Genomic DNA, 12,071 nt, shown 5'->3' with positions numbered 1-12,071 from the left:
CGAGTTCTCTAACCAAAAATAACCTCCCTTGCCTTGTGTTCATCTCTTGCAAAGCAACCCTGACCTGATCCCATCCGCATGAGCTTCTGTTGACATACATCAATCATTCTCAGCACCGCTTTCTATTATTACATGGCATTTTCTCAAGTTCGGTAACTATGTTGCTTCTCTGCAGCTAGCAGTTGTCACAAAGCATTTATAAAGTTTAATCAGCTCAAATGCCCTTCAAAGATCAACACTCTACAGAGTACAGACCCTTCAAAATGTGCAGTATGTAAAAGCCTATAACAGCATATCCTTGCATTAGATAAGATAAAGTTGATATAATCACAAGGAACAACAAGAAAAGCCTCTTTCTTGAGTATAATTTTGAACAACCAAAACAAGTACATGGCAAATGAAAAAACAAACCACCCTCACAGCTGCTGAAACTTTTTGCTTCCAATTTAGTACCTGTAACTGACTAAAAGCTGGGCTTGGGTTCATGGAAACATGGAAATATAAAGGTAACCACAGCTTGTACTTTGCTCTCCTCTGAAGTAAATCTATCATCAATGCCGATCAACAGTTAGATGAGGTGAATAAATATCAGTATGACGTTAAACTTCTTGTTTATCATTTACAAGAGGTAGCATCTCCATTCGACTTCTGGGGGTGTGTGGAGTACGTGGTGTTCCGGGACCAGCAGGTTGCTGAGAAAGCTTGTGTCTAACATACCCATAGAACGTGCAGCCTGAAAGTGTGACTGCACATCCAACAGCATTAAGAGCAGAAATTGGGTTCCGGAAGATAAGCCATGAGACCAAAACAGCAACTGCAACCTGCAAAAGAAAATGTTCATATGTAATCACTCCATAGCAAACAGAATGTTGTGAAAGGTTAATGGAAGAATAGTGAATTGAAACTAACTTTGAGATTGCCAGCAACGTTGAAAGTGACAGCAGTTGTTGAGTGGATGACATAAAATATAGAGAAATTGAGACAGAAGGCCAGCACTCCTGAGAAGAAAATGATGATCGATGAAGAATAAATTGATTGGTGAGTGTAAAACCAGTTCATAACTCCGCTTCCTTCGAGTACGATTGCTGGAACAGCCAGTATCATGGTTGCAAAGGGCGCCATGTAATATACTGTGTTTATGCTGCAAGAGAGAAAATATTAATAGATAAGCAAGAGGAATTGGAAAAATTTTAAGCCAGAGGAACCTGAACCTTCCAGTAAACCGTATATGGTTCTCCAGTGAGGTATAGTTTAAGTGATATGCAGTAATCTAGTTCACATGTTTCATAGTTACACACTCCTAAAAGAAATAAGAGGCAGAGTTTGTGTTCTATCCACAATAGTAATTTGAAAGGATCTTCTTGCCATCATTTGTATTCAAGCAATTTCACAAGCACATGGAATTCTAAGATTCATTTCTTCGAAAGCATATGCTATGCCTTTTTTCACAGCACTGTTCAGCAATTTATAGTCTCGATGATTAAAACCAGCCACCCAGCATTTTGAACTTCAACATCTTTTCTGCTTCAACTAGTTTTCTACTGTTTACCCTTCTTCACTCTTGACTTCAGCACCCAGACAACTAAGCAAGCAGGAATCAGCGTTCTTGCAAGCAAAATATAAGCAATTTCTTACTTACTGTTGGGTATAAAATACCCACCGGCCGAAGTTTGTAAAAGACCGACCCTTCCAGGATTTTTCCGGCTTCCGATCTTGTGTGGCGTCTCTCTGAACCCCCTCAACCGTCCAGACTTCTCCGACAATGAGCTTCTCCATTCATCTACCGGGCCGCTCCAAGGGCTCTCTGGGTCTCACTATCAGCCGACCTTCTACAGTGATCAACTATTCTCCGAATCTCTTCCAGACTTCTTTCGGCCGCGGACGACCCTAATCCGAACTTCTTCCGGACTTCGTCAATATCCGAGTTTCTCCGACAACGAGATTTCTACAGTAACCAAACTCCATCCAAGTTTCTACGGCGGTCGACCGCCTTCCGGATTCCAACCGAGCTCCTGCGAGAGCCGAACTCCTACTGCAGGCGGTCTACTCTGGATATCTACTGTAAGCGAATTCCATTCGAGCCTCTACTGTAAACGAATTTTTTTCGAACTTCTATTACAGGCAGACTTCAGCCGAGCTCCTACAGTGGACGGATCCCAAACGAGCTTCTACGACGAGATGGATCCATCGGCCAGGTCACTACTCCGAACTCCCACGACAACCGATCTTCGACCGAGCTTCTACAATAAGTGGTCTCCTTTCAGCCTTCTACAAGAATCAAACTCCGTCCGAACTTCCATAGCGGATGGATATCGGACGAGCTTTTACCACGGACGGGCTCCAGTAGCTGGATTTCTACAACGGCCGATCGCCTCTGGTGTCTGCCGAACCTCCCCAGCCATCAACCTTCAATAGCGTCAGCCGGACTTCCACAACGCCATCCAGACTTCCACAGGATCCCCAGACTCCTCCAGCGGACGAACCTCCCCAATGCCATCTGAAGTCCACCGCTGGCCGACCCTCCACCAGATTCTTCATGAAACCGGACTTCTCCGACGGATAATCTTCAGACGAGCTTCCACATCAGGCAAATCCCAGACGGACTTCTCTAGCAATCGGACTCCTACCGGCCTTCACCAACAAAAAGTCTCCATCCGAGCTTCTACAGCAGATGACTCCTGCCTGTAGCATCAGCGCCCGAGGCATCGACAACAGTAGACTCGTCAACAACTTCGGAAACATCTGAGCTTCTCCTAGATCGACGGGATAAAGAGCCATTCCGCTCCATCAGACATCCCAGCCGAGCTCCAGCCGACAGATCCGAACTCTCTGGCAAGTCACGACAATGGCCACTACCCTACTCCACTCTCTGCAATGGATTCCGCGTGGCTCCACCACTCTCTGACAAGTCGCGACAACGGACCACCACTCCCCTACCACCTCTGCAGTCCACAACGGACACCACTCCACTCTCCGTAACAAACTCCACGTGCCCCTGAACGACCCCTAACGCCACTACTCTCCATAACAAACTCCGCACGGCTCTGAACAGCCCACTACCAGGCAGTTACAGACATCGCTGTCAATCAGTTATGCTCTCCGTCTATAAAAAGGGACCCCCAGATACGTTCTTCTCTAAGCTCAAAACTCTATCTCGAAACTCTGCTAAAATTCTCACTCGAGCACTCCATTTCTGTTGAGGCAGAGTACTGACTTGAGCGTCGGAGGGTCTTGCCGGAGCACCCCCAACTCCGGTTTAGACTTCCCTTGCAGGTCTCGGCGGCGGCCGCGGTCATCTCAACTCCAGCAACTCCGGCTTCGGCGGAATTCTGCACCAACACTTACCAAAACCCATATGATTTTTCTTTTTTTTTTGATATCATAAATTTTTATTAACCACATAATCGCATTGTTTCTTTATCCAAAACCTTCAGAGGAACTGTTTGCATCATGACCACCACACAAATTGGTCAACCTTGTCTCTCAACCAGATTCTCAGGTAATACTTGTCAAAATCATAATTACAGACAATGTTCTAGTGTTTGAAAAAGAACTCAAATTTGATGATCTGACCAGACTTTCATCAAAAAAAGGTCTATATAAGACTTTCTTTTGGTGGAATGTTATTACAGACAAAGTGACTTATCTCTTGGTCTTTGTTATTAACTCATTTTAAAGAAAAAAAGAACTCTATCAATAACAAATTCTCCTCAACCATTGACAGACGTCAAGTGAAATACGTACATATATAGCATAACTGCAAAATCCTATGAATTTGGAGAACTCGACATCGCTGCTGCTGCCTAATGCAGCATCCAGAGCACAATGCAAGCAATGCATTTACAAACATGTAATGATGCTTGGCCTGAACTACAGGTCACATGCCAGCAGATCAACCTTTCATTATATGTGATTCCCAAAAGATTAAGGATTAGAGAATTACCAATATACAATTAGTCAACAACTCAACATATACATTTTAAAGCACAGGATTTCTAATCAAGAGTCAAAAGAAAAATAAGGAGAAGAAAAATAACCCAGTAGCTAATTAAAAAAGATGCTTAATTGTGTCATAGCAATAAGTAAATTAAAGCTTCAACAAGCAAACACAAATTTGCTATATTATAAACTTTCAATTATGGAAATCATTATTTATTAGCTTTGACATATGAAATCTAAACAAAATGTATAAGGCTGCAATAACATTGACAATACAGCATCAAAAGAATCAGGTAAGTAGATATCAGCGCAATTTCAATATTCAAAATTTAAGTGCAAATATCATACATCATAACATATATTGATCTGCTACCTGTCAAATTTATATACATGAAGCAGCGACTCTGCTAGAATAGTCTTTGTAGATGTAGCCAGACAACCAAACAAGGCAGCACAAAATCCAAATATGTTGAAACTAAGCTCTGTTACAGAGGTCAAAAGAATTCCCCCAACAATGGGTACCAGAGAAGCCCAAATACGCCACTCAAAATATTTTCTCCACACTAACCACTGCAGGATGACTGTTTCAGATGCAAAAAAACATCAGAACTGAAAATAAATCAAATTGAAAAGGCATACAAACAAAAACAGAGGTCATGGATAAAAATCCAAATATATATATATATATATATATATATATATATATATATATATATATATATATATCCAAGCAGATCAAGTCATTAGCGAACCTGTTGTTGCAGGAGTAAATGATTTTATTGTCTGCATGAAAGAAACAGGAATGTACCGCAAGCTAACATTCCCCAACACAATGTTGATGCAAAACACAAATGACATAGGAAATATCCTTCTCCAACGGTCTTCAGGATCAACCTCAATTAGTGGTTTAATTTTAAGCAATTTGATGGCAATATATGCTCCAACAGCAGAGCATATAAAGTGGACGCATGATACTGTCAGAGGAAACTTGAACTCCAATTTCTGTATTCAAAAAGTTGTCTTCACGTCATCCAGCTTGTAAGTTCAAGGTAAAACAAAGTCACACCATTACATAGAACAGTAAGTAACCAAAATAAAAGTTTTCTTTTGACCATTTGTTTGTGATGATGATGAAACGAGCACAAGCATATGAATAAATAATGTTAAATAAAAAAATCTATGCCAAAAAATTGGATCAGAGCATACTATGAGTACAAGTTATGTAGAAATCGTTCATGCCTACACAGGTATCTGTTAAACTATTTGTAAAAGGGTGGATGTGGGTTCTAGGGAGGTCATATGTACAAAGCCTTATCCCTACATGTGGAGACACTACTTTTGTGTTTTGAACCCATGATACCTAGGTCATGATGGAGGAACTTTACTGTTGCACCAGTGCTCACCTCTAGTTGTTAAACTATCTGTCAAACATGTAGTTTTGTTTAAAAGTACAATCTAATGGCATTAGTGCTCAGCACTTCTTTCAACATCTCCAGCATTCCTTACAGCTAGCTTGGCTTCTTCTCTGAGGGGGAAAAAAGAAGAAGAAGAAGCTGGTTTCATACGTTAACGATCTTTACTTTTACGAAATACTAAATGATTTTGGAAAAAGACCATGATCCATAAGCTAAATATTCTTCAGCATAATAGTTTCAAAATGATCATAAAAAATTTATTTCCCAATAATAAGAGTAAAGAATAATAACAATTTCTCAATATGAACAAATAATGATGATATTAATTTGGTATTACAATTAAACTTGTTTAGTCAATGCAACTAAAGTGCTACTATAACTTAACCCTTGAAATGGTAAATATGGAAACACATACTTTGACACATAAAGTAAATATGAAATTTACAAGAACTGGAAGGCGAGGGAGAAAGAAAGAAGAAAACAAGAAACAACCAAAAAATCTAACTTGTTAATGGCATCCAGTCTGGTAATATCCACCCATAGATGATACTGGACACATGACTGCCAAGAAGCTCCTTGAGAGAGGATCCTTTATCCATAGTGGATAAACCTTTTACCCTGGATACTTTATTGGATCCTAGAAAGTGTACCAATATGAATCACAAAATGATAATTTATAAATGGATCTTATCCTGCACCATTCCAATAAGTAGAAAGAATCTGCAAAATCTTCAACATAGTGAGACCATCCTCTCCACCTAAAGATTGAAACAGATACTTTCGTATTTTAACCTATGGTAAAACCTCAACTAGACAGATAGTTGTTTGGTCCTACAGACTACAAGGGCCAACAAGGAAGGAGGGCAAAAGAAGGGCAAAGTAATCCTTGTCTTCAATCTAAGATCCCTTTGGCTCATGATTAAAGGTAAGACAATCAAGCAGCCACTTCTCATGGACATTTGGAGAGTTAAGTTGACTAAGTACAGTTGCTCAGACCACAAAACCTAATCAAAGCACCTTCCAGTGTTCTGGCTAATGAGATTCCTACTCATAGTGATGTATTCAGCACCTCTCTTCATTTTTAATTAGAGAAGAGGCTGTGAACGGCACATCAAGGTCAGTATAACCTTCCACCTCATGAAAGCTTAGCAGCATATTATCAACGTTGCTTACCAGCACTTGCCAATTGGAGGTGAAAATCCTTCTCATAGAGATATGAGGGTTTTCAAAAACCGCCACTACAAGATTCCAATTATTACTTGTTCGCAAATATTTTTTTGATCCTCTTCTTACTAAAAAGAGATGAATTGTGTTCACCTCCACAAAGCTCCTCTAGTTGATCCTATTGAGGGAACTACTATCTGGTATATGCAATCCTTTCCACCCATGTCTCCTCCAACTTATCATAGTTGCCTTCTTCTGAGCAGTCCAACTTGAACAAATATTAGAGAGCACTACTACTAAAAGAATTATGCATATGAGGATGACATTCTCCTCAATCTCCTCTCCTAGAAGATATGGCTATATTCTAAGCCATCCTTGACCACTGGAAAACAGTTTCAAGGGAATTTCTCCCCACCTCTCCACTAAACTCTTGACCCACTAAGCTTCGGCAACTGTATTAATTCAAGAAAGCATGTTAAGACAATTCTCCAAAAACAAGGCATAAAAAGAGAAGAACTTCATGAAAGAAAAAAAAAAATCAAAGAAATGCATGGATTATAAAACTAAAATAATCATAGAAGATCACCATCAAATCTGGCATTAAATCCACACTGGAACCTAAAGATCAAAATCCGATTCACAAATCCCAGAACTCAAACAAGCAAATTAGCAACCTAAAATCAAGATTTCAGTAACATCCCACCTAGGGCGCTAAATTATCATCCAAATTCACCACAAAAAAACATGCTAATTTAGCTCAAAACAGGGAAAGGAGAGAAGAAGGAGACCTGGAAGATCCACTTGTTCATGATGATGACGGTGACGTTGAATCCCCACCACTGGAGGATGGCCAGCACCGCCCGGAACATCCCCGAATGCAGCACCCGGCTCTCCTCCATCTCTTCTCTGCTTCGATCCAATCGTTCTCTTTCCAATACCCTCGTCTCAACCCAAAAATTTCACCACCCAAGACAGCCCCCGAGCAAGTCGTAACGGCCGATCCAAAGATTAATATTCCGCTGCCCTAGATCTGTTCGAATTAAATCCCAGCTGAAACCGCCGGGTGAGGGGAGTAGAAGGCGCGTGAGGCAGTCCGGGGGAGGACGAGGCGGCGGCGGAGAAGGAAAGAAGCAGCGGACGCGGGGCTCCGCCCCGGGGAGTGTGATGTTGATGATGCTGGTGTCCCGCTCTACTATTTTTATTTCTTGCCCGCTTCGCTTCTTTCTTATAAGAAAGAAACAAAAATTATTAGAAGGGGCCAAAGGAGCAACGGCCGAACAAGAGAGAGAAAAGAGAGAGACTCTCTGGCTATAGGAAGGCAGGCAAGACGTTCGGTTTACAGAAGCGTTCCATGTGGCATTTGGGGACTTACGCTCTAGGCTTGGGATGGAGGGCCGGGGAGTCATTAGAATTTTTTTTTTTTTTTTTTTTTTTATTCGTGGAAGTGTGGGGGGCACAGCCAGCTCATTTTGCTTGAGGCTGATGGGTGAGAAGATTAAGGAGGAGGTATAAGGTATGATTGGAATATGCCATTAGATACGTTAGGATTCTCACGCATGAGGAGGTTTAGGGTATGATCGAGACCAGTTTTATATACGTGGTCCACCACGGTCCTGTGCATAGTCACCACGAGAAATGGATGGTTATCAACAACAATGCATCATCTTATTTGATAGTTATTTATTTTTTTAATGTTGGACATCAAATGCTGCATGGTATTGGAATCATGCACTACAAAGGATTCATGTTTACAGTAATTTGGGCTAAGAGTTTGTCACCAAGGTACCTCAAGAATACTCGTTGAGGTTATAATTTATCAACATGACTAAGGTTATCTCAAGGATACTGATGAGATTATCATTTATGAACAGATAAACATTGTTATGTATGGATACCAATCAACTCAAAATGATAAAGTCTAAGGGCCTATTTAAATGATTTGGTCGAAAATCCTATACAGTTTATGAGTTATACATACAACCGATAATATCAGGTTCGGCTAAATTTACAATTCATACATATCCAAAATATCTTTATAGTGAGCCGGTATGGATTTCATAGAAAAAAAAAAACATTCTGACAACTTTAAAAATATTTTAGATATTTATGAATATAAACCTATCCAATCTAATTATATTAGCTATATTGGCACAATCTATAAATTCTATAGAATTTTGGATCCAATGATCCAAATAGATCCTACAAATTGTATAGATGGGTGGAAATTAAATTCTATCCATACCTTGTCAGGGTTGTCAATTTTTTATTCTTAAAAAGATATATTAATCATGCATATGCCTATCATAATTTTTTTTTTTTTGCTAGAATTGTAAAGGAGTTTAAGCTTGAAATGACTACATCTAGGATAGCATAAAATAGGAAACTCAGTGTCGTAGACGTCACCGAAACAGTAGTGGTTTGTTATCTGCGAGTGTTAAGGCGGGCTTTATCTTGGATGCCAAATCAGTTATCGATGGTCCAGTGGGCAAGAGAGTGCAATTAGAGACATGAATGTGATGAAACTGGTGCTCCGAAATAGGATGGTCCCCACCCTCCCCACCACAACAACTCCCCCCCCCCCCCCCCCACCCCCAACCCCCAAAAAAAAAAAAACAGCTTAAAATGGTGCTCTGTGGTATAGATATTTCAAAATTTCTTTATTATTTAAACTCTGAAATATAAAGTGAAAGAGACCCTAAAACTGGAAACCTATAGACGTAATTGATTGCCTAATTCCTAACATTTATTAGTTGATTTAATTGAATGATATCAGTTAGTTCACTTTCAACAAATCCAACCTTGCCCAACTAAAACACATGCAGTTGGGCAAATTACAACTCACAAAATACAAAGCTGATAAGTCGAAGGGCCTAATGACTTGACATATCATCAGCACACTATTATTCTATTCTTTAAATATTTAGGAAACAAACATGTATAACTCAAATCCGTGAGTCAAATGTGTGACCAGAATTCCAAATCAAACTTTCAACTAAATTTGAGTCAATATCAGACAACTGGATCAAGTAGTATCAGTTCAAACCAAAAACAATGGGATTGGCACAAGACCATTAGAATTAGATTTGACTCAAACCCAATGTTTGAATCGGCTTGAGTTGCCAAGTGAACGAGTTAGGTCTAGATCTAACCTTTCTATCCGAAGCCAATATAGAATAAACATGTGACCAGGAAGGTCATTTAAGAATGATGTAACTCAATTTCCCAAAATGCAAAGTGGCAAAGTCATTAAGTTCTTAAGCATCAGAAAAAGAAAAAAAAAAAAAAAAAAGCTCCAGGGGAGAAGAAGAGAACCATTATAGCCACATTTTCTTGGTTTCCTTATTTCCTTCTCACGTATTCAGTTCAGGTTTTCTAAATATTATTAATTGCTTGCTAAGTTGGAGATATTTTACCAAGACATGTTTCCATCTCATTTTACATTTCCTAATGGCAGCCATGTTCCATGTATTCTTGGGGCGGTTGCTTCTTTGGTTAGATATTCTTCAAGATTTCAAATGCTATTTTCATGATGCAGTGAAATGTTTTCCTTCATAGAATTTTGTTTCCCAACTGCCATTATGTTCCACATATCCTAGGTTAGGTGGCAGACTTTGGTAACATACTGATTAAGGATTTCCTTTATTTTTTAGGTTTTGGACCACAAATACCATCAATATAGTACACTGGAATCTATTTCTGCTCTATGGTGACTGACTACAGCAGCCCATGGGTTATAGTTGGCAGAAACTATTCTAAACTATACCCAATTCACATTAGAGTGCACCGAAGTCTGATTTGCTTTAATCCATTTGATACTTAAATCAGACATTCTAATGAATGTTCTAATAACACTAATTGAAGCCGAATAAAGGACCGTGCTCTAAAACAGTTATTTTTCATTATTTGTTCAGTACGACCATAAACTAGATTTATTTGGTAGTAAAGAAATGGTCGTAATGATAACTATCGTCAGCCATTATAACGACTGATAGCAGACAAAAATGGAAAGTGTCATTTCATGGATGACGGTGATGATCAGCATTTATTCAGGCAAATCACCAATCAGACCAGTAAACCGAGCAGTTATCTGATAGGTGATCTTAAATTAAATCTTACAATATTTACATCATATTTAGCTCCACCATAAACATTAGCTTTTGGATAAATTAAAACACCAGCAAAGTCTTGAGAACCTTCCTCCATAGAAAGTCTCCATTACATGAATTAATTTTAATAAGTTTGGAACCAATACAAGAAAAAAGTCCAGCCGAAACCGAGTGAAGGTGGGATTTAAAACCAGCTCACTGATAAAGATCCAGTGATTTTACCACCCATAGTTGGCACCCTCGCATTGTTAGAACACTAGTAATATGCTGCAGAATAAACCTTTCTATTGGGTTTGGTTGGTTCATCATACAAGGAGTACATTTGTTTGGTTGCCAAATAAATCCATGGGCTCTCATGGTGTTGGTAGCCAACATGTTTGGTTTGTCTGCAATACCGAAGATTGGCTTCACCTAACTTGGACTGCGGTTAAATTCCTAGTACTACTGTGGATCATCCATACATCCCTGAGAATTAGAACTTTTGCTTGGAATAATTGTTGTAATTATATATATGCTGCCTCCGAACCAATATCTCGGGTGAATTACCCATTGCCCTGATAACATTTGTACAAATTGCAAAAAAAAAATTTTGGATTGAGAGGTGGAAGAACGGTTCCGTTCTTTGAGGAGTGGATTGAAGGTGGTTGGTTGGTAGGCCAGTTGCATGATACGAGTTGAATGGATTCATGGGGAAACAAATCTTATTTTCAAAAATTTCAAGATAGGAAATCTTTTTTTAATTATTCCAACATAAGAATTTTCATCTACTATTTGGCAGATAAGGAACAATAGACTTTTATATTTTTCATGACAGATTGGATGAGCATACAACATAGTTTGCAAGGTTATAAGCATCATAATTATATACACACGCGCCACACCACACACACACACACAAACACAAAAATGGGCCAGAGACAAAAAATAGAGAAACTAATGACGATAAAATTGAAGTCTAGCTCTACCCGCTCAAACTAGGGTTCTTGTTCGATGTAACAGCATAGCAACTGAGGTGAAATCACAAGCATCTCCAAGTCCTGTTATGGCATCGGCTAGCTGATTTGCCTCTCTGAAAAGTATGGATGGCAATAAAGAAATGCAAGGATGGCAAAGACTGCTTAATATCAGCAAGGAGAGGATGAACGTTTGCAGAATTGGATCGCAATGCATTGTTTCTATGAAAATCATAGATCCACTTGATAATCACTGAATCTCCTTCTAGCCAAACTAATCTGAACTTGTAGTGCGAAACTGGGATCACGAGACCTCTCCAGGCAATTTGGAGTTGAGCTAGGGGCACTGACATGAGCTAAGCTTCCTAGATCCAGCATTTATAGCATTGCCCTCGTGATCCCTGATGATAAAGCTCAATCTGGTTAATTTTCATTCCAAAGAGCATCAAAATTAACTCTCACTAAGCCACATGGTGGGGATACTGTCACGCTCC

General features: G+C 39.4%; 1 protein-coding gene across 1 annotated transcript; it reads right to left on the bottom strand.

The window, feature by feature from the left end:
* Positions 1-275: 275 nt before the first annotated feature.
* On the bottom strand, positions 276-7,851 carry LOC105035486 (UDP-galactose transporter 1). Its single transcript, XM_073261877.1, has 5 exons — positions 7,307-7,851; positions 4,692-4,941; positions 4,313-4,520; positions 910-1,141; positions 276-821 (listed from the first exon to the last, which is right to left on the bottom strand). Exons 1-5 carry the CDS (start codon positions 7,415-7,417, stop codon positions 600-602), a joined length of 1,023 nt encoding a protein of 340 aa, XP_073117978.1. The 5' UTR covers positions 7,418-7,851; the 3' UTR covers positions 276-599.
* Positions 7,852-12,071: the final 4,220 nt, after the last annotated feature.

Source organism: Elaeis guineensis, chromosome 8 (genome assembly GCF_000442705.2).
Source record: "Elaeis guineensis isolate ETL-2024a chromosome 8, EG11, whole genome shotgun sequence".
Lineage (NCBI taxonomy): Eukaryota > Viridiplantae > Streptophyta > Magnoliopsida > Arecales > Arecaceae > Elaeis > Elaeis guineensis.
Note: the sequence above shows the minus strand (reverse complement) of the source record. Positions and strands in the feature narration are given on the sequence as shown.

Excerpts from the sequence above, each read along its gene's own strand:
- LOC105035486 (XM_073261877.1), bottom strand. The coding sequence starts at position 7,417 with ATGGAGGAGAGCCGGGTGCTGCATTCGGGGATGTTCCGGGCGGTGCTG. Across the intron at positions 1,142-4,312 it reads CATGTATATAAATTTGACAG|CATAAACACAGTATATTACA; the intron begins GTAGCAGATCAA and ends TCTCTCTTGCAG. Across the intron at positions 822-909 it reads ACGTTGCTGGCAATCTCAAA|GTTGCAGTTGCTGTTTTGGT; the intron begins GTTAGTTTCAAT and ends TTTCTTTTGCAG.